Here is a 21775-nt window from a genome sequence, read left to right on the forward strand (position 1 = left end):
TCAAGAAACAACACACTAGAAGCCCCAGGATTTTTCAAATTCTTTCAAAAATAAGACACAAGGAGTTACGAAGATTCTTTCGAATTCTTAAAAAAAAAATAGAAGCCTCCAAGATTCTTTCAAACAATTTCATAAAGAATACAACCGGGACCTCTGATTCTTACATATTTTTAATATTAAAGAGAATTAGGCGTGCCAAGATTTCTTCATATGAAAAAGCGCATCATTAGTGGACCAAACATTCTTTCAAATCTCTCCAAGAAGACAGAATGCCAGAAATCCCCAAGATTTTTCCACATTCTTAAAAAAAAACACCAGGGACCCCCTAGATTTCTTCAAATACTTTCAAAAATAAAATACAAAGGACTTCAACGACTCTGTCACATTCTTTAAAATAAAGACACAGCTGGAAACTCTAAAATTCTTTCAAACTCTTTCATAAACAAAACATGAGTGGCTCTGAGGAATTTTTCAAATTCTTTGAAAAGTAATACACCAGGGTCCTGCAAGATTTTTTCAGAGTTTTAAACAAACAGGTACATTCTTTCATTATCATAATTTTATTTTGTATTTAGAGATCATAAACTGATCTAAAATACTAGCGGAGAAATAGGGACCACCACTCACTGGTGTTGTTCCTCGACAACTGAACTCAAATACAAGTAATAATTAAAGCTCATCAAATCAAACTCTAACTTTCTGTAAAATAAACAGTGCTGCAACACGAAGTCATCAAGACACCCCAAAAAAAAACTACGACAAAACAGACACCCTCTTACTCCTCCAACCAATTTTTCCTACAAACCCCATCACCCATCTTCAGGATTTGTCCCCCACAGCCTCCGCCGCTCTCAGATTTATCAGCCTATAATCGAGTTCAGGAGCGAGTTTGCAATCACGAGTTATTCATCGACTGGATCGATACCGAATGCAGGACGGGATGGAAGTGAATGGGTTTATGCAATGGTCGAGTTCACATCCATAAAGCTACCTGATGTACGTGCTCCTTCATCCCCAACCACTGTCTGTAGCTTATCGAAATTCCGCTGCCCCTCCACTTGTCGTAATTGCTGCGTTTTTCGGGATCGCACAGGGTTTCTTTGGCTTCCTGAAATTGAAAAACGCCCATCAGTCTAATGAGATACGCAGCCGAGGAGAAATAAGCGAAAAATAAACTCCCTAATTCGACAATTACTCAGAGCTTTATTAAAATATTAAGCGCGTCCCTGAAGTCCGATAAACCGGAATCGAATTATGAAAAAACTTTGCCGGAAAATTGTTTCAAGTAGCTGATGCAATAAAAGAGGGCTTTTAGGTTCATTAAGGCTTTTATGGCACAGCGGTGCGCAGATCGATTTCGCTTTAAGGGGGTTGTTTGTCAGTGCTGTCAAGGACTAATCAAAAGTAATTGTGATTTTATTTGGCGGATATTTCAGGGGGATGCAGATGTCTTATTGGTGCTTAATTGTCGCGAGTGGGGGCGTAGTAAGGCTTTGGAATGACTCGAACTGTTGTCTTTACACTTCGGCGCAAATTAATTTTGTTGGTATAATAAACCTTGAATTAACGTTTTCTCGTCTCGCCTTTTATTAGTTAATAATTAATTACTGGAGGGCGTCTTTTTAATTAGACTTATTTAACTCGAACTTTGTGTTAGCCGTTCAGACGCTTTCTTGTTGGAGCTGCAAACTCATGATTAATTATTGCGAATAATTCCCGACAAACTCGCAAATTTCGGCGTTAAAAAAGCATTCAAAAATTAGGTTTCATCAATCATGGTAAATCTTCATTTTTCGTTTATCCCGTCCAAAAATTGATGACGTCATCTCAAAATTTTGACGATTGAATCCCCTCTAAAATATCCAAAATATTATGAGTCTGGAATTGTGGTTTATCATGGATTTTACAATTTGTTACACAGGCTGGCTCAAAAATTACTGCTAAAATTGGTAATTTTGATGACGTCATCATAAAATTTTGTAATGGAAAAACTCACTTGAAACAACGCATAACATGCTTCTTTACATTTAATTCAATATTACATACATCTATTTATTTTAACTTATAATATAACAAGTTATCATAAAAAAAGAAAATTCGAAAAATTTGGATTAATTTACCCTCAACCAATTTTTTGATATCCCAATTTTTCACTTTTCAAATTTTTAGTTTCTCAGTTTCTAATTTTTCGATTTTTCCATTTTTCCTTTCCTCAGTTTTTCAAGTTCAGGATTTTTATTTTTTATTTCCCGATTTTTTTTAGTTTCCATTTTCTCGATTTCATTTCCTTTATTTTGCAATGTTTCTTTGGACTTTATAATTTTTCCTTTAGTGAATTTTTCATTTTTTCCATTTTCCAATTTTTGACGCTTCTGTTTTTTCCGATTTCTTTAATTTTCAGTATTTCTATTTTGCAACACATATTTATATTATACCTTTTCGTAATTTAATTTTTGATTTTTTAATTTTGCATTTTTTTTTTTTAATTCGAAAAGTCGAAAAATTGAAAAATGCATAATCAAAATGGAAAATCAAAACGTTGCAAATCGAAAAACCGAAGAAACAAAAAATTTCAACCAAAACTCGAGAAACTTAAAAATCGAAAAAATTCGAAAGAACAAAAAAATTGCATCGAAAAATTGGAAAATCCAAAAACTTTAAAATCGGAAAACTATGGGATTGTCAAAACTGTGAAAAATTTGAAAATTCGAATAAATGAAGAAGTTTTAAAATGTAATAATTGAAAAATGGGAAAATTCTAAAATCGAAAGATTGAAAAATTGAAAATTTTTTTAAATATAATTACGTATTTATAATGAAAACTAAAAAAATTGCAAATCAAAAACTGAAGAAACGAAAAGTTGAAAAATCGAGAAAGTGGAAAATCAAAAATTAATTAATCGGAAAGTTGAGACACGGAAAAAACCAACTGAACGGAAAAATTGGAAAACCCAGAAACTGAGAAATCGTCAAAGTTGTAAAGTCGAAAAACTGTAACATTAAAAAATCTAAAAATTAAAATACAAAATCTCAAAAATCAAAAATCGAAAATTCATTTATTCGAACTCAAAAACTGAAGGAACGAGAAGTTAAAAAATCTAAAATTGAAAATCGGAAAATTGAAAAATTAAAAATTCCAAATCGAAGAACTGGAAATTCCAAAAACTGAAAAAACGAAAATGTGGAAAATCAAAAATTGCTAAAAACTAAAGAAACGAAAAAATTATCAATCGGAAAATCGAAGAAAATAAAAAACAATGGAAAGGAAAAAATTGGAAAACCCAGAAACTGTCAAATCGAAAAATTATAGAATCGTCAAAATTGTAAAGTACGAAAAACTGTAACATTGAAACATGGAAAAATTGTAAAATTAAAACCAAGAAAATGAAAAATTAAAAATCGAAAAACTGAAAAATCGAATAATTGAAAAATGAAAAAATTCTAAAATCGAAAGATTGAAAAATTATAATTATGATATATTTAAAATGAAAACTATAAATTGCAAAACAAAAACTGAAGAAACAAAGAATTTAATAATCGAGAAACTGAAAAATCTAAAATGGGGAAAACGAAAAATAAAAAATTTGGAAATTACAAAATTGAAGAATCAAAAAGTCGAGATACCGAAATGTTAAAAAATCAAGAAAGTAAAAAAAATTAAAACTGAAACATTGAAAATCGACAAAACGGAAAATATAAATATTGAAAAATTCAAAACCAAAAACTCGAAAAATAGATTAATTGAGAACTTAAAACATCACGAAAACGAGAATTCGAAAAATGTAAAATTTAAAAAATTTAGAAAATTGAAGACCTGAACAATCGAAAAGTCAAAAATTAAAAAAATTGAAAAATCGAAACATGTAAAATTTAAAAAATTTAAAAATTGAAGACCTGAACAATCGAAAAGTCAAAAATTAAAAAAATTTAAAAATCGAAACATTAAATAATTAAGAAATAAAAAATCTAAACTTAAATTAAAATCTTGAAAATTCGAAAAGCTTAAAAATCGAAAAATTTAAGAATTGAAATATTGAAAAATCCCAAAATTGAAATATCGAAAACTCAAAATATTGCGAAATCCAAAAATCGAAATATCTAAAATTGAAAAATCGAAACATTGAAAAATTAAGAAACAAAAAAATGTAAAACTTAAAAAATTAAAATCTTGAAATATCGGAGAGCTAGAAAATCGAGAAATCGAGAAATTGAAGGTTCGAAATATTGAAAAATGTCGAAACTGAAATACCGAAAAATTGAAAAATAGAAAAGTCAAAAAACCGAGAAATCGAGAAGTCAAAAAATCGATAATTGGGAAATCGAAAAATGGCAAAATCTAAAATTTGAAAATCGAAAAAGTGAAAAATTTAAAAATAAGAACTTGAAGTAAAATTGACGAAATAAAAAAAAAGTGAAGACTGAAGAATTGCAAATCTAAAAATTGAAGAAACGATAAGTTGAAACATTGAAAAGCTAAAAATCAATAGACTTAAAAATCGAAAAGCAATAATAAATGAATGAATGAAAAACAAATGGAATCGAAATCGTCAGAATTGTAAATATGAAAAACTGGAACACTGAAATATCGAAAAATTAAAATTTAAAAACTCAAAAATTAAAAATTGAAAATTCGAATAAATGAAGAGGTTTTAAAATGCAATAATTGAAAAATGGAAAAATTCTAAAATCAATACATTGGAAAAAGTGGTTTTTTTTTTTAATATAATTGTTATTACATATTCAAAATTGCAAATCAAAAACTGACGAAACGAAAAGTTGAAAAATCGAGAAACCGAAAAATCTAAAATTGAAAATGGAAAAATTGAAAAAACGAAAAATTGAAACACCGAAAATGTAGAGAACCAAAAATTACGAAAAACTAATGAAACGAAAAAATTAATCAATCGGAAAATTGAAAAAAGAAAAATCCAATCAAATGGAAAAACTGTAAAATCGAAAAACTGTAAGATCGAAAAATTGAAACCTAGAAAACCAAAAATATCGACAAATAGAAAAGTCGATAAAAAGAAATTAATCCAAAATCGAAATGTTCAAAAACTGAGAATGAAAATTTGAAAAATCAAGAAATTGAAAAATTAAGTAGGTAGTTGAAAATTTAAGAAAAAAAACTACAATTTAAAAAATCAAAAAATCGAAAAATTGAAAAGCTAAAAAATGAAGAAATCGAAAGATTGAAGAATGAAAATATCGAAAATCCCAAAATTGAAAAATCTGAAAATTCACAAATCAAAATATGTATTTAGAAAACCAAAAAAATCTAAAATTTAAAACGCCAAAAGAGGCAAATTGAAAAATCCAAAGACTGAAAAATTAAAAAAATTGAAGAATCGAAAAGTCGAGATATCGAAATGTTAAAAAGTCAAGAAAAAAAATTAAACTGAAACATTGAAATACCGAAAAATTGAAAAATATAAAAGTCAAAAACCGACAAATTAAGAAGTCGAGAAATCGATAAATTGGGAAATCGAAAAATGGCAAAATCTAAAATTTGAAACGTTCAAAAGTTGGAAAATCGAAAAAGTGAAAAATTTAAAAATAAGAACTCGAAATAAAATTGAAGAAACAAAAAATAAACCGGAACGAAAAATTGCAAATCGAAAAATTGAAGAAAAGAAAAATTGAAACATTGAAAAACTGAAGAATAAATGAAAAAGTTTTAAAATGCAATACTTGAAAAATGGAAAAATTCTAAAGTCTCAAAGATTGAAAAAGTGTTTTTTTTTAAATATCACATATTAAAAACAAAATGGAAAAATGGCAAATAAAAATTGAAAAATCTAAAATTAAAAATCGAAAAATTGAAAAATCAAAAATTCCAAATTGAAAAATTGAGAATTTCGAAAATTGAAAAAACGAAAAATTAAAAAATCGAAAATGTGGAGAATCAAAAATTACGAAAAAGTAAAGGAACGAAAAAATTAATCAATCGGAAAATTGAAAAAAGGAAAATCCAATCAAATGGAAAAACTGTAAAATCGAAAAACTGTAAGATCGAAAAATTGAAACCTAGAAAACCAAAAATATCGACAAATAGAAAAGTCGATAAAAAGAAATTAATCCAAAATCGAAATGTTCAGAAACTGAGAATGAAAATTTGAAAAATCAAGAAATTGAAAAATTAAGTAGGTAGTTGAAAATTTAAGAAAAAAAAACTAAAATTTAAAAAATCAAAAAATAGAAAAATTGAAGAGCCAAAAAATGAAGAAATCGAAAGATTGAAGAATGAAAATATCGAAAGTCCCAAAATTGAAAAATCTGAAAATTCAAAAATCAAAATATGTATATAGAAAACCAAAAAAATCTAAAATTTAAAACGCCAAAAGAAGCAAATTGAAAAATCGAAAGACTGAAAAATTTAAAAACTTGAAGAATCGAAAAGTCGAGATATCGAAATGTTAAAAAGTCAAGAAAAAAAATTAAACTGAAACATTGAAATACCGAAAAATTGAAAAATATAAAAGTCAAAAACCGACAAATTGAGAAGTCGAAAAATCGATAAATTGGGAAATCGAAAAATGGCAAAATCTAAAATTTGAAACGTTCAAAAGTTGGAAAATCGAAAAAGTGATAAATTTAAAAATAAGAACTCGAAATAAAATTGAAGAAACAAAAAATAAACCGGAACGAAAAATTGCAAATCGAAAAATTGAAGAAAAGAAAAATTGAAACATTGAAAAACTGAAGAATAAATGAAAAAGTTTTAAAATGCAATACTTGAAAAATGGAAAAATTCTAAAGTCTCAAAGATTGAAAAAGTGTTTTTTTTTAAATATCACATATTAAAAACAAAATGGAAAAATGGCAAATAAAAATTGAAAAATCTAAAATTAAAAATCGAAAAATTGAAAAATCAAAAATTCCAAATTGAAAAATTGAGAATTTCGAAAATTGAAAAAACGAAAAATTAAAAAATCGAAAAAGTAAAGGAACGAAAAAATTAATCAATCGGAAAATTGAAAAAAGAAAAATTCAATCAAATGGAAATATTGAAAAACCCAGAAACTGTAAAATCGAAAAACTACAAGACTGAAAGATCGAAAAATTGAAACCTAGAAAACCAAAAATAAAAAATCGAAAAATTGAAAAATCGAATAAATGAAACAGTTTTAAAATGCAATAATTGAAAAATGGAAAAATTCTGAAATCAAAAGATTGAAAAGTGGACAGTTTTAAAAACTGTAATTATTATATATACCTATATTTAAAATGAAAACTTGAAAAATTCAAACTAAAAAAATCTAAATAGAAATATCGACAAATAGAAAAGTCGAGAAATTAATCCAAAATCGAAATGCTGAAAAAATGAGAGATTGAAAATTTGAAAAATCAAGAAATCAAAAAATTAAGTAGTTGAAAATTTAAGGAAAAAAAACTAAAATTTAAAAACTCAAAAAATCGAAAAATTGAAAAGCTAAAAAGTGGAGAAATCGAAGGATTGAACAATCAAAATATTGAAAAATCCCAAAATTGAGAATGAAAAATTGAGAAATCTAAAAATCCAAAAATAAAATATGTATGTATTTAGAAAACCAAAAAAATCTGAAATTTAAAAACGCCAAAAAAGACAAATTGAAAAATCGAAAAACTGAAAAAATTAAAAAACTGAAGAATCGAAAAGTCGAGAAATCGAAATGTTAAAAAGTCGAGGAATAAAAAAAATTTAAACTGAAATATTGAAAATCGAAAAATTGAAACATCGAAAAAACGGAAAATATAAAAATTGAGGAATTGAAAACCAAAAAGTCGAAAAATAGGAAGATTGAGAACAAAAAACGTTACGAAAACGAAAATATTGAAAAATTGAAAAATTGACACATCGAAAAAACAGAAAATTTAAAAACGAAAAATTGGAAACTCTAAAAGTTGAAAAATAAAAAGAATGTGAACTCAAAACATCACAACGAAAAATCGAAAAATGCAAAATTTAAAAAATTTAAAAATTGAAGGACTGAATAATCGAAAAATCAAAAATTAAAAAAATTGGAAAATCGAAACATTGAATAAATAAGAAATAAAAAATCTAAACTTAAATTAAAATGTTGCAAAATCGAAAAGCTTGAAAATGGAGAAATAGAAAAATTTAAGAACTAAAATATTGAAATATCGAAAACTCAAAATATTGCGAAATCCAAAAATCGAAATATCAAAAATTTAAAAACGTTAAGAGATTAACAGAAAAATCGAAACATAGAGAAATTAAGAAATTGAAGAATCGACATGTCGAGATATTGAAATGTTAAAAAACAAGAAATAAAAAAATTAAAACCGAAAAATTGAAACATCGAAAAAACGGAAAATTTAAAAATCGAAAAATTGAAAAATTCAAGAAATGAATAATCGAAAAATTAGAAAACTTGAAAAATTGAAACATTGAAAAATTAAGAAACAAAAAAATTTAAAAACCGAGAAATCGAGAAGTTGAAAAATCGATAAATTGGGAAATCGAAAAATGGCAAATGAACGAATGAAAAACAAATGGAATCGAAAAATTGGAAAGTAACCCAAAACTATAAAATGGAAAAATTATAGAATCGTCAAATTGTAAACTAGAAAACTGTAACATTGGAAGATCGAAAAATTGAAAAATTAAAATCGAAAATTTGATAAATCAAGTAATTTAAAAAGTTTTCAAGCGCAATAATTGAAAAATGGAAAAGCTAAAAAATGAAGAAACCGAAAGATTGAAGATTCGAAATACTGAAAAATCCCAGAACTGAAGTGTCGAAAATCGAAAGATTGAAAAAGTGAAAAATTTTTTAAATTGTAATTTTGTACATACATATTTAAAATGAAAACTAGAAAAATTGGAAATTAAACATTGCAAAAACGGAAAATCAAAAAAATACAAAATTGAAAAACTGAGGAATCAGACAAACTGTAACATTGAACAATTGTCAAGAAACGACATATAATTACCCTATAACGATTTTTTTCCGCTATTGATTCTTACGATTTCAGCCTAGAAACAGACCTACCATAATATGATAACAAGCAACAGACGGTCTATTTACCTTCCCATCAACAACAACTCAACACACGCCAATTTAAAACGACAACTTAATCAAACACAGCCTACCTTTCCTCCAAATTACCCCATGAATAAATTATCTCCCCGAAATCCCCCGAAAAAATCCTTTCATTCCAACAAACACAATTTCCTCCATCCCGACTTTCTTAATTTACGATTTAAACCCACCCCAGCGTAACTCGCCACGACGCTCCAACCCAGCCTTAATTCCTCCACCGTCATTAATTATAAATAAATCATAAAAGTCGTCACGAAAACACAATCGCACAACATCGATCCCCCATTAAAAATTAATAAATGTCACTGTGGGTGGTTCCCCGCTCACCTGCACCTAATCTCCGTCATCTTTGGCTTCACATCAACAGAGATTACCTCGCCACGATAATAAAACAATTTCGGAGCTCCGATCGCGCCGCTTTATGGAAATAGTATGAATAATTTAATAGAGGAACGCGGAGAGCAAATTGGGTTTGGAAAGTTGGCGGAACGGAGACAAAGGTTCGACTGTTATTAGCGAAGGAGACGGGCCCGGGGAAGTTATTAGACCTGGAGACGTTGGCAATTTATTTCGAATTTGGGCGAGGTTGGATTGCGTTAAGCAAAAGCTTTAACCGCGAAAATTGATTAGGCGCATCCGGGAGATTTCGCTATTCACTTGTTTTGTCCCAAGGGGGGTTGTTAATTAACTCCCGGTACGGGATGGGCCGGGCTGTGGATTGTGATGGGTTTCGTGTGGTCGGTGCGAAGTTCTCGGAAGCATGAAGGCTAAAAAATTGGTCGAAGGTTATAACTACCGATTTTCAGTTTTTCAATTTTCCAGGTTGTGAATTTATTGATTTTTCGATTTAAAATTTTTCGTGTTTTCAATTTTCGGGATTCTCAGTTTTTCGATTTGGAATTTTCGATTTTTCAATTTTTCGATTTTTAACTTTAGATTTTTTCAGTTTTTCGATTTTTGGCGTTTTTAATTCTTAGATTTTTTTTTGGTTTTCTAAATACATATTTTGATTTTTTGATTTTCAGATTTCTCAATTTTTCATTTTAAATTTTGTGATTTTCCAATATTTTGATTCTTCAGTCTTTCGATTTCTCCACTTTTCAATTTTTCGGTTTTTTGATTTTTTAAAGCATTGTTTTTTTTTTAATTTTCAACGACTTAATTTTTCGATGTCTTGATTTTTCAAATTTTCAATCTCTCAGTTTTTCAACATTTCGATTTTGGATTAATTTTCCGACTTTTCTATTTGTCGATATTTTTATTTCGGGTTGTTTAGTTTGAATTTTTCAAGTTCTCGTTTTAAATATATACAATAATTATAATTTTTAAAACTGTCCACTTTTCAATCTTTCGATTTCAGAATTTTTACATTTTTCAATTATTGCATTTTAAAACTGTTTCATTTATTCAATTTTTCAATTGTTCGATTTTTAATTTTTGGTTTTCAAGGTTTCAATTTTTCGATCTTTCAATCTTACAGTTTTCCGATTTTACAGTTTCTGGGTTTTCTAATTTTTCCTTTCGATTGTTTTTTTTCAATGTTCCGATTGATCGATTTCTTCATTTATTTAGTTTTTAGCAATTTCAGAATTTTCAATTTTAGATTTTTCAATTTTTGATTTGCCATTTTTCTAGTTTTCTTTTTAATATGTGATAATTATATTTAAAAAAAAATCACTTTTTCAATCTTTGAGATTTTAAAATTTTTCCATTTTTCAATTATTGCATTTTAAAACTTTTTCATTTATTCTTCAGTTTTTCAATGTTCCAATTTCAATTTTTCGTGTCTTCAATTTTTCGATTTGCAATTTTTCAGTCTTCCCTTTTTTTATTCCTTCAAATTTACTTCGAGTTCTTATTTTTAAATTTTTCAGTTTTTCAATTTTCCAACTTTTAAGTTTTAAATTTTTATTGAAATTTTCGATTTTCGATTTTTCAGTTTCCCAATTTATCAATTTTTCGCATTTCTCAATTTTTCGAATTTTCTACTTTTCAAGATTTCGCTCCCTCAATTTTTCGATTTCTTTATTTCTTAGCTTTTCAATTTTTTCAAGATTTTAATTTTTTAAGTTTTATATTATTTTACTTTTTAATTTTTGAGTGTTTCGATTTTACAATTTTTTTAACTGTAGATTTTTCGATTTTCCGTTTTTGTGATGTTTTGAGATCTCAATCTTTCTATTTTTCGACTTTCTTGATTTTTTAATTTTTCCCGACTTTTCGATTCCTCAATTTTCCAATTTTTCAGATTTTCTTTTTTTCAGTTAGTCAGTAAATTTTAGAATTTTCGATTTTTGCATTTCGCAATATTTTGATTTTTCGATATTTCAGTTTTGGAATTTTTCAATATTTCGATTCTTCAATTTTTAGATTTCTCGATTTTTTAGCTTTTCAATTTTTCAATGTTTTGATTTATTGAATGTTTGATTTTTTTTCTTAAATTCGAGTTCTAGATTTTTCGATTTTTCAGTTTTTCAATATTTCAGTTTTTTAAATTTTACATTTTTCGATATTGTGATGAATCAATTTCCCGATCTTTCTATATTCGACTTTTTGATGTTAGAAATTTCGATTTTGACATTTTTTGGTTTCTCGATTTTTTGACATTTCGATTTCAGTTTTAATTTTTTTAATTTCTTGAATTTTTAATATTTCGATATCCCGACTTTTAGATTCTTCAATTTTTTTAATTTTTTAGTTTTTCGATTTTTCAATTTGTCCTTTTGGCGTTTTTAAATTTTAGATTTTTCTTTTACTCACTATTTTTATTTTTAGTTTTTCCGATTTCTCAATTTCTCGATTTGTCAGTTTTTCAATTTTTCGAGATTTCAGTTTTGGGATTTTTCAATATTTCGATTCTTCAATCTTTCGATTTCTCCATTCTTTGGCTGTTCGATTTTTCAATTTTTTGATTTTTTAAATTTTCAACTGTTCGATTTTTCGGTTTCTCGATTTTTCAAATTTTCGTGCTCTCAGTTTTTCAACATTTCGATTTTGGATTAATTTCTCGATTTTTCTATTTGTCTATGTTTTCATTTTCGACTTTTTTAATTGGAATTTTTCGAATTCCCAATTTTTCGATTTTTCAGTTCTTCAATATTTCAGTTTTACATTTTTCGATATTATGATGTTTCGATTTTTCGATCTTCCTATTTTCGACTTTTTGGTTTTAGAATTTTCGATTCTGAAAATTATTTGGTCTCTCGATTTTTTGGATTTTCAATTTTCGATTTTTTAAGGATTTTAATTTTTTCAGTTTTAGATTTTTCGATTTCTTGAATGTTCGATTATTCAGTTCTTCAATTTTTCAATTTTTAAGTTTTATATTTTTCGAATTTTCGTGTTTGTGATGTTTTGAGTTCTCAATCTTTCTATTTTTGGACTTTGATTTTCAATTTTTCGATTTTTTAGGTTTTATGTTTTTTTGATGTTTTAATTTTTCGATTTTCAATGTTTCAGTTTTAATTTTTTTTATTTCTTGATTTTTTAACATTACGATTCTACAATTTTTTAATTTTTCAGTTTTGAATTTTTCAATTTGTCTCTTTTGGCGTTTTTAAATTTTAGATTTTTCGATTTTTGGATTTCTAAATACATATTTTGATTTTTCAATTTTCAGATTTCTCAGTTTCTCGATTTGTCAGCTTTTCAATTTTTCGATATTACAATTTTGGGATTTTTCAATATTTTGATTCTTCAATCTTTCGATTTCTCCATTCTTTAGCTTTTCAATTTTTAAATTTTTTGATTGTTTAAATTTTCAAACTCAATTTCGATTTTGGATTAATTTCTAGATTTTTCTGTTCATCCGATATTTTTATTTACGATTTTTTTTTATTTGAAATTTTCGATCTTTCTATTTCCGACTTTTTCATTTTAGAAATTTCGTTTTTTATTTTCTTAATTTTTTTAATTCAAAGTGTTCTGATTTTATCATTTTTCTTTTATTCAATGTGACATTTTTCAATTTTGGGATTTTTCAATTGTTCGGTTTTGATTTTTTTGTATTTTCAAGTTTTAGATTTTTAATTTTCCGTTTTTTCAGTTTCAGATTTTTCAGTATCTCGAGTTTTCAATTTTTTATTTCAATTTTTCATTTCTTCAAATTTTTGATTTACAACTTTTCGTTTCCATTTATTTTTTATTTTTACAACTTTTCGTTTTTTACGAGTATCTTCCAATTTTTGTTTCTTCAATTATACGATATGTACCGCTCCGAGTTTTCTTTTTAAATTTTTAAATTTTCAATTTTCCATTTCTTCAATTTTTCGATTCGTTTTTCATTTTCTTTATTTTTTCAATCCAAAGTGTTCTGATTTTATCATTTTTCTTTATTCAATGTGACATTTTTGAATTTTGGGATTTTTCAATTGTTCGGTTTTGATTTTTTCGGATTTTCAAGTTTTAGATTTTTAATTTTCCGTTTTTTCAGTTTCAGAGTTTTCAGTTTCTCGATTTTTCAATTTTTAATTTCTTCAGTTTTTGATTGGCAATTTTTCTAGTTTTCATTTTAAATATGTAATAATAATTGTAAGTTTTAAAAATTTTTATTTTCTCAATCTTTCGATTTTAAAAATTTTTTCAATTATTAACAAAAGGGAGATTAAAAAGTTCACAAAAAATGAAACACAAAGTCAATGAAAAAAAGTACAAAAAGTCTGCAAAAAGGATCACAAAAAAAGGAAAACGAGAAGACTCCAAAAAAGCGACCAAAAAAAACGCAAAAAAGAGAGGATTACAAAAATTCGACAGTAAAGACGAGTACAAATACTTAGTGACAAAAAAAAGATAAAAGTAGGACAAAAAATGCAAAGTCCACCGAAAATTGACAAAAAATACAACAAAAATCGACCATAAAAACAACGACCATAAAAACAGATAAAACAGCCATAAAAAAGATGATTTTAAAAGGACAAATTTCACAAAAAAAAGATGACAAAAATGAAAAAACAGGGGAGAGAATATTCATACAAAATGAGAAAAAGGCCACAACAAAGTATTAACTAAAAGTGCGATTAAAAAAAAGAAGTCAAAAAAAGAAAAGAAAAAAAACGCTACTAAAAATGGACAAAAGGTCCATGAAAAGGACTACAAAAAAGAACAAAGAAAAGTACAAAAATTGGTGAAAAGGAAGCAACAAGAAAGAGAAATGTGATAAAAAAGTGAAAAATGACAAAAAGTTCACAAAAAATACGCAAAAAAAGGTGATTACACAAGACGCTAAGAAATGCGATAAAAGAGGACCAAAAAACGTTACAAAAAAAGTCTTAAAAAAGTGCCTCTACAATAAGTGACAAAAAAAACGAGAAAGAAGGTCACAAAATATTCTACAAAAAATGCGATTAACAGAAGGGAGTCAAAAAAGGATGAAAAAAAGAGAAAGTAACATAACAAAAAAAAAAACTATGAAAAGTGCACAAAAAGAGCAACAAAACAGAAGACAAAAAAAGAAAATAAAAAAGGACAAAAAGTGCACAAAAATGTGACAAAGGCTGCAACAAAAAAGTAGTAACTCAAACAGCGATTAAAAAATGACTCAAAAAAGGGAATTAAAAAAAGAATAACAAAAAAGCACCGCAAAGTTCACAAAAAATGGCGTAGAAAAATGAAAATAAAAAATGCGAAAGCAGGGAAAAAATCTTTAAAAAAAATGCAGTTAAAAAAGTTACAAAATCCAAAAACGTGAGAAAAAAGTACACAAAAAAGGGGTACCAAAATGCGAAGTAGGAGGACAAAAGACCAAAGAATATGAGATATAGGCCACAAAAACACGACAAAAACTGCTATTAAAAGAAAGGATTCAAAGAAGGCGACAAAAAATGGTCAGAGAAAAAGAGAACAAAGAAACACTCGAATAAAACCTTTTCGGCGCTACACAAAAAATACAACAAAAAAGAGAGGAGAAAAACCTCATTAAAAAAAGACTACAAATAGGAACCGTAAAAAATGGTGAAAACCGAAAATTGTCAAAGAAAAACAAAAAAAAATAGCCAGAAAAAGGAACAAAAGTAAAAAAAAATAAAAAAAGAACAAAAACTTCACAAAAAGAGGATGACAAAAAATACGATAGAATTACACAAAAAAAGTGACCAAAAAAATGAAAAATCTATCAAAAAGTCACAAAAATGTACCTAACTGAAGAGATTCAAAAAAGGTCATTAAAAAATACAATTAAAAAAAGCCAGTAAAAAAAAAGGAAAACGACAAAATGAAAAAAGGACCACTACAAAAAGTGACACAGAAAATTGTAATTAAGGGAAGGTAGCTAAAAAAGACCACAAACAAGAGGACAATAAAAAAAACAACAACAAAAAACTGCTAGAAAAGTAACAAAAAAGTCATAAAAAAGAAAATGAAGAAGGACAAAAATTTCCCACAAACGCTGCAAAAAGTCCACAAAAAAAAGGTGACTGCAAAAAACAACGATAAAAAGGGTCACAAAAAATGCAATAAAAACCCGTCTACAAAAAAAGACAAAAAGGCTACAGAACATGGCGATAAAAAATGCGAAAACAGAGGACAAAAAAATTGAGAAAAAAGTCTGCGACAAAAAACTAGTAACTCAAAAAGGGGAGCAAAAAACGCGATTAAACAAAGGGGTCACAAAAAGGCTATAAAAAGGGAATAAAAAAGCAACTATAAAAATAACCAAAAAAATGGGAAAACAGGACAAAAATCTTTAAAAAATGCGAGCAAAAAGTCCACAAAAAAAGGGGTCCAAAAATGCGAAGTAGGAGGACAAAAAACCAAATAATATATAAGTAAGAGGTCACAATAAAAATGAACTAAAAAAATTGTCAAAAACACGAGAAAAATGCTATTTAAAAAAAGGATTCAAAGAAGGCGACAAAAAAGGGTCAGAGAAAAAGAGAACAGAGAAGTACGCTACGAAAAGTACACAAAAAAGACAACAAAAAAGAGAAGATCAAAATCTCAATCAAAAAAGACTGCAAATAGCGACCACGAAAGATGGTAAAAAAGGACATAAAAGGAACAAAGAAAAATCCACCAAAAATTGTCAAAGAAAACAACAAAAAATGGTTAGAAAAAGGAACAAAAGCCAGAAAAAATGAAATAAAAAAGGGACAAAAATTTCACAAAAAAGAGGATGACAAAAATACGATTGAGAAAAAATACGATAAAATTTCACAGAAAAAAGATGACAAAGAAACGAAAAATCTATAAAAAAGGTAACCAAAATGTACCTAATGGAAGGGATTCAAAAAAGATCATCAAAAAGTACAATAAAAAAGGGAAACAGACAAAATGAGAAAAAGACCACTACAAAAAGTGACAAAAAGTAGGTACAAAATAATACAAAAAAAGGCGACTATAAAAAAAATGTCAAAAAACGGAACCAAACGCGCCAAAAAAAGAGAATAAAAGATCATCACAAAAAAGTAGGTATAAAAAAAAAACAAAAAAAGCCGCTAATGAAAAAGTGTCAAAAACTAACACAAAAACTGGTACAAAAACTGACAAAAAAGTAAAAAAGAACGTTAAAGTAGACAAAAAGTCCACGAAAGGGCGAAAACAGAAAACAAGAAAACCATTTAAAAAATGCGAATGAAAAGGCAACGGTAAATAAATAATATAAAAAATTAACAAAAATCCAATTAAAAAAACTGCAAAAAAAGGCGACAAAAACAGACGATTCAAAGGGAGAAAAACCGCAACAAAAAGTGTTAAAAAAATACAGTGAAAAAAAGTTTACTACAAAAAGTGAGGAAAAAAAACTACTAAAAAGGAATAAAAAAACGACGAAAAGTTAAAAAAAAAATAAAAAAACGACTACAAAAATGACAAAAAATTCGAAAATGCGACAAAAAAATCCACAAACAAATGTCTTTAAAAATAAGACTAACAGAAGGGAGATAAAAAAGATCATACATGCAACAAAATCCATAACAAATGAGAAAAAGGTCACAATAAAAATTAACTAAAAAGAGCCAAAAACGCGACACAAAAATGCTATTAAAAGAAAGAATTCAACGAAGGCGACAAAAACGGGTCAGAAAAAAGAGAACAAAGTATCACTCCAATAAAAACGACGAAAAGTATACAAAAAAGGTTATAATAATAATAATAATAATGTTTATTCACGCCGAAAAATCATTACATGATAATTAAAAGAGGAGATAAAAACTCAATAAAAAAACTGCAAATAATGACAAAAAAAATGGTAAAGAAAAGAACAAAAAATTCCACCGAAAATTCTCAAAAAAACAACAGTAACAAATAAGTCATAAAATAGAAAATGAAAAAGGACAAAAATTTCACCAAAAACGGCAAAAAAGACAAAAGCGCGATAAAAAAAATAAAGAACAGGTGACTGCAAAAAAAAGCGATAAAAAAGGACAAAAAGTCTACAAAAAATGGCGACAAAAAATGCGAAAACAGAGTACAAAAATATCCATAAAAATGAGACAAAAAAGAAAAAAAAATAACAAAAAAGCGACAAAGGTTCACAAAAAATGGAGATAAAAAATGCGAAATCAGAGTACAAAAAAAAATAGAGAAAAAAGTCTACAACAAAAAAGTAGTAATTCAAAAAGGGAAGCAAAAATCGTGATTAAATAAAGGGGTCACAAAAATGCAACAAAAAGGGAATAAAAAAGCAACTAAAAAAATTACCAAAAAAATGCGAAAACAGCATAAAAATCTTAAAAAAATACGATTGGGGCAGTGACAAAATCCAAAAACTCGAGGAAAAAGTCCAAAAAAATGGGTCCAAAAATGCGAAATAGGAGGACACAAAACCCAATGAATATGAGAAAGAGGTCACAATAAAAATTAACTAAAAAAGGGACAAAAAAGGGTCTGTGAAAAATAGAACAAAGAAGCAATCCAATAAAAGCGACGAAAAGTACACAAAAAAGACAACAAAAAAGAGACAATCAAAAACTCAATAAAAAAAGACTACAAATAGTGACCACAAAAAATGGTAAAAAAGGACAAAAATGGAACAAAAAAGTCCACCGAAAATTGTCAAAGAAAACAACAATAAATGGCTAGAGAAAGGACCAAAAGTAAAAAAAAGGGAATAAAAAAAAAGGACAAAAATTGCTCAAAAAATACGATACAATTTTCACAAAAAAAGTGACAAAAAAAGCAAAAAATCTATAAAAAAGATCACAAAAATTTACCTAACAGAAGAGATTCAAAAAGATCATAAAAAATACAATAAAAAAAGACGGTAAAAAAAAAGGGAAAGCGACAAAATGAGACCACTACAAAGTGACAAAAAAACTGCTACAAAAGCGCTAAATAAGAAAATAAAAGAATGACAAGAATCAGGTACAAAAAATACAAAAAAAGCCGTTAATAAAAAAAGTATCAAAACACCAACACAAAAACTGGTAAAGAAGTGGCAAAAAGTCAAAAAAGAACATTAAAAAAGGACAAAAAGTCCACAGAAGTGCGAAAGCAGAAAACAAAAAAATCATTTAAAAAATGCGAAAGAAAAGACCACGGTAAATAAATAATATAAAAAACCGACAAAAATTCCATTAAAAGATTACACAAAATACAACTAAATATGTTTACTACAAAAAGTGAAGAAAAACACAAAAACTACTAAAAATGAAACTAACAGAGGGAGATAAAAAAGGTCATAAATACAAAAAAAAAATGCAATGAAAAAGGGACCAAAAATGCAAAGTAAAAAGACAAAAAATCCATAACAAATGAGAATAAGGTCACAACAAAAATTAACTAAAAAGAGCCAAAAAGGCGACAAAAAAATGCTATTAAAAGAAAGGGTTCAAAGAAGACAACAAAAAAAAGGTCAAAAAAGACGACGAAAAGTATATAAAAAAGGCTACAAAAGAGGAGATAAAAAAGTCAATAATATATGATGGTATAAAAGGAAAAAAGTAAACAAAAAAACTATCAAAAAAGTGACAAAAAATGCGATAAAAAAAAGGATTAAAAAACAATGAAAAAAAGTCCACAAAAAAGGTGAGTACAAAAAAAGCGATAAAAAGCTGCTATCAACAAAAGAAAAGGATAGAGTCCACAAAAAATGGCGACCAAAAACGCGGAAACAGAGGACAAAAATATCCATAAAAAGTGAGATAAAAGCTGTAACAAAAAAGTACTAACCAAAAAAAGGGGGGGCAAAAAAGCGATTAAATAAAGGAGCCAGAAAGGCAACAAGAAAGTTCACAAAAAAAAAATAAAAAAAGGCCGACAAAAAATGCGAAAACAGAGGGCAAAAAAATACATAAAAAATAAGAAAAAAGTCTACAATGAAAAACGCCGAAAATTTCCAAAGAAAACAACAGAAAATGTCTAGGACAAAAAAATGCCGACAAAAAAAAAAAAATTATGATAAAAAAGGTCACAAAAATGAACTTAACAGAAGGTCACAAAAAAACTAGACACAGAAAAATACAAAAAGTCTAATAAAGAAGTATCAAAATGCAACAAAAAAGGTCACAAAAAAGGAATCAAAAGCCAATAAAAAAATCCACAAACGAATGGTGACTGAAAATACGACTACAGATGGGAGACAACAAATGAGAAAAAGGTCACAAGAAAAATTAATAAAAACGACGAAAAGTATAGGAAAGTAGGAAATTCAAATAACATTTACTACGCAAATTTTCGTTTCACTATTTACACGATATTCCTAAAATACATAACACTTTTGTAAAATCACTCGGATAGTTTCGGAAATTATTTGATAGATGGAATCGGGAGACCTATTTTATCAAATTCTAGGGCTCATGGACCGTCAAAATGAGTGAACTTTTCTTTAACGAGACAACTTTGAAGTATAATTGCAATAATTGTGCTCAACTTCGACTTTTTCTTTACAAATCGTTTTAGATAACATTGTTGATTCTAAAGAAACCACTTTGAATGATACAATAGCTATTATTAATAAAACGAAATCTACAGCAAGTAAAAATTCTTTATGGCATCAATGTAGCTGTAATCAAAGCACGTTTACAAAACAGCACAAAAGAGGCCAATTTTAGTACAACATTACACCACCATTCAATTTATTTTGTAAAACAGATCAAAAGAACGCTATTTAAAAACACAACTAACGATCTCGGTGTCTTCCAGGACCAGTCCTCGCACCTTAAAGTTTTCAATTTATATCAACGATCTTTCACGAAATTAAACCAGCGATCAAGTATAATCCGGCGAAACTCCGTAAACCCCTCGTTTATTTACACATAACAAAACCCCAATTTATTTCTCTCTATTCTGGTGTATTGCTAATTAACGTAGACTCTCTTTGTAGATTAACTCGGGTAGCTTTAGCCGAACTATGTTGCTTTTAACAACGTTCTTATTGTTATTATTTGATGAGAACGGGCCAAATAATAGCTAGTTTGTTCTAAATTAGGCAACCAACAATACACACAAACGCTTTGACCTTTAAGTCACCCTTCCGGCGGTTTTGTTTTCCGTTAAATAAAATCCCATTTATTATTAACCACAAAACAAACGCACGACGAAAAAGCTTTGTTTTTCTGCTTAAAGGTTTAGTTGTTTTTTTGGCGACTGTGTGTTTTCGGTGAAAGGAATGCGGGGATTTTTCGACTTTAACAAACACGTAGAAGGTAATCATTCGGATAATTGGACGAAATACAAGAATGGGGGTTGTGTTCGATTTAATAACTTCCCCGTGACGTCGCCACTAAGCTAATTGGTGTAATTTTTCAAGCAATATTCAAGGTTTCCATTCAATTAGAATGTCGCAAGACTGGAAGCGGTTTTTTACCACGCTTGCGAAACGGAGCAGAATTTGCATTACGAGTCGGATTTTCCCAGATTTAAACCCAGCGGCGGCTCAACAGCGGGAAAATCCCGTTATTTCTATTCAATTTGGAAGGGTTTTGGGAAAATTTACCTTCAAAAGCTGGAACTTCTGCTCAGCCTCCTTATCGCCCTCGTTCTTGTCGGGATGGTACTGCAAGGCCCGCACTTTATACTCGGTGGTGATCTGCTCCACCTGGAAAACGGGCCGTGAGTGTGTGCCGCCCCCAGCCGCCCCCGACTCACCGTGGAGGTCTCGTCGCACCCCAGAATGCCATAGTAGTCCTCCTCTTCCTTCCTCTTGTAGTTGAGGATCTCGTCCACATTGGTCATTTTCACGCGAACACCGCACTGCTCAGCTTTCCCACTCCGACTGAGGAATCAGGGAAAAGCCCGGCTCGGGAAACTGAAAACCTGCGCTGCGGAAAATCGAGCCGACGTGGAGTGAACGGTTGCTCAAGAATGAGTGAAAGTCGGACGATCTGGAAGCGGTCAGTGCGGTTTGGGTTTTAAGTGTGCGAAGATAAGAGGCGACTTAAGTCGGCAAGGAGGGGGGCGTGTACTGTACTTAAGTCGTTTGAACGATTTATTTCCCATAGTTACCGAAAGTGCTGGCAAATTTGTAAGGAATGTCGTGTAGATGGTAAAACGCTAACCAAAATTTGGCTAATCGTCCCCACCACAAATTCGATGACGTCATCTCCAAATTTACAATAAAGATTTTTAAAAATTTTATAAAATACGATGCTCCTGTACCTGTGGTCTATGAATCCGTGATAAGTTTTCACGTTAGACACACAGATTTAGATTTTTGAAAAAAAAAGAACGACTCGCTCCATTGTATCTATCTAAATTGATAAACGTGTCCTTGTAAAAATGTCGATGACGTCATTACAAAATAAAATTTGCAAAATCAATCTTATAATTTTTTCCTATCACAATTTTTTTATTTC

General features: G+C 28.3%; 1 protein-coding gene across 2 annotated transcripts in view; it reads right to left on the reverse strand.

Moving 5' to 3' along the window:
* Positions 1 to 21406, reverse strand: part of LOC135129595 (J domain-containing protein) — a 34835-nt gene extending 13429 nt beyond the window's left edge. The window contains exons 1-3 of one of the 2 annotated variants that reach the window (XM_064056786.1): positions 21069 to 21406; positions 20917 to 21018; positions 992 to 1108 (exon numbers count right to left, since the gene is read on the reverse strand). In XM_064056786.1, the coding sequence (XP_063912856.1) occupies positions 992 to 1108; positions 20917 to 21018; positions 21069 to 21155 (306 nt within the window). In that variant the 5' untranslated portion in view covers positions 21156 to 21406. The remainder of the gene's footprint in view (positions 1 to 991; positions 1109 to 20916; positions 21019 to 21068) is intronic. The other variant, XM_064056787.1, reaches the window with a different exon arrangement.
* Between the last annotated feature and the right edge of the window lie 369 nt (positions 21407 to 21775).

Source organism: Zophobas morio, unplaced genomic scaffold (assembly GCF_036711695.1).
Source record: "Zophobas morio isolate AGI-343-1 ecotype UQ-CSIRO unplaced genomic scaffold, CSIRO_AGI_Zmor_V1 ptg000016l, whole genome shotgun sequence".
NCBI lineage: Eukaryota > Metazoa > Arthropoda > Insecta > Coleoptera > Tenebrionidae > Zophobas > Zophobas morio.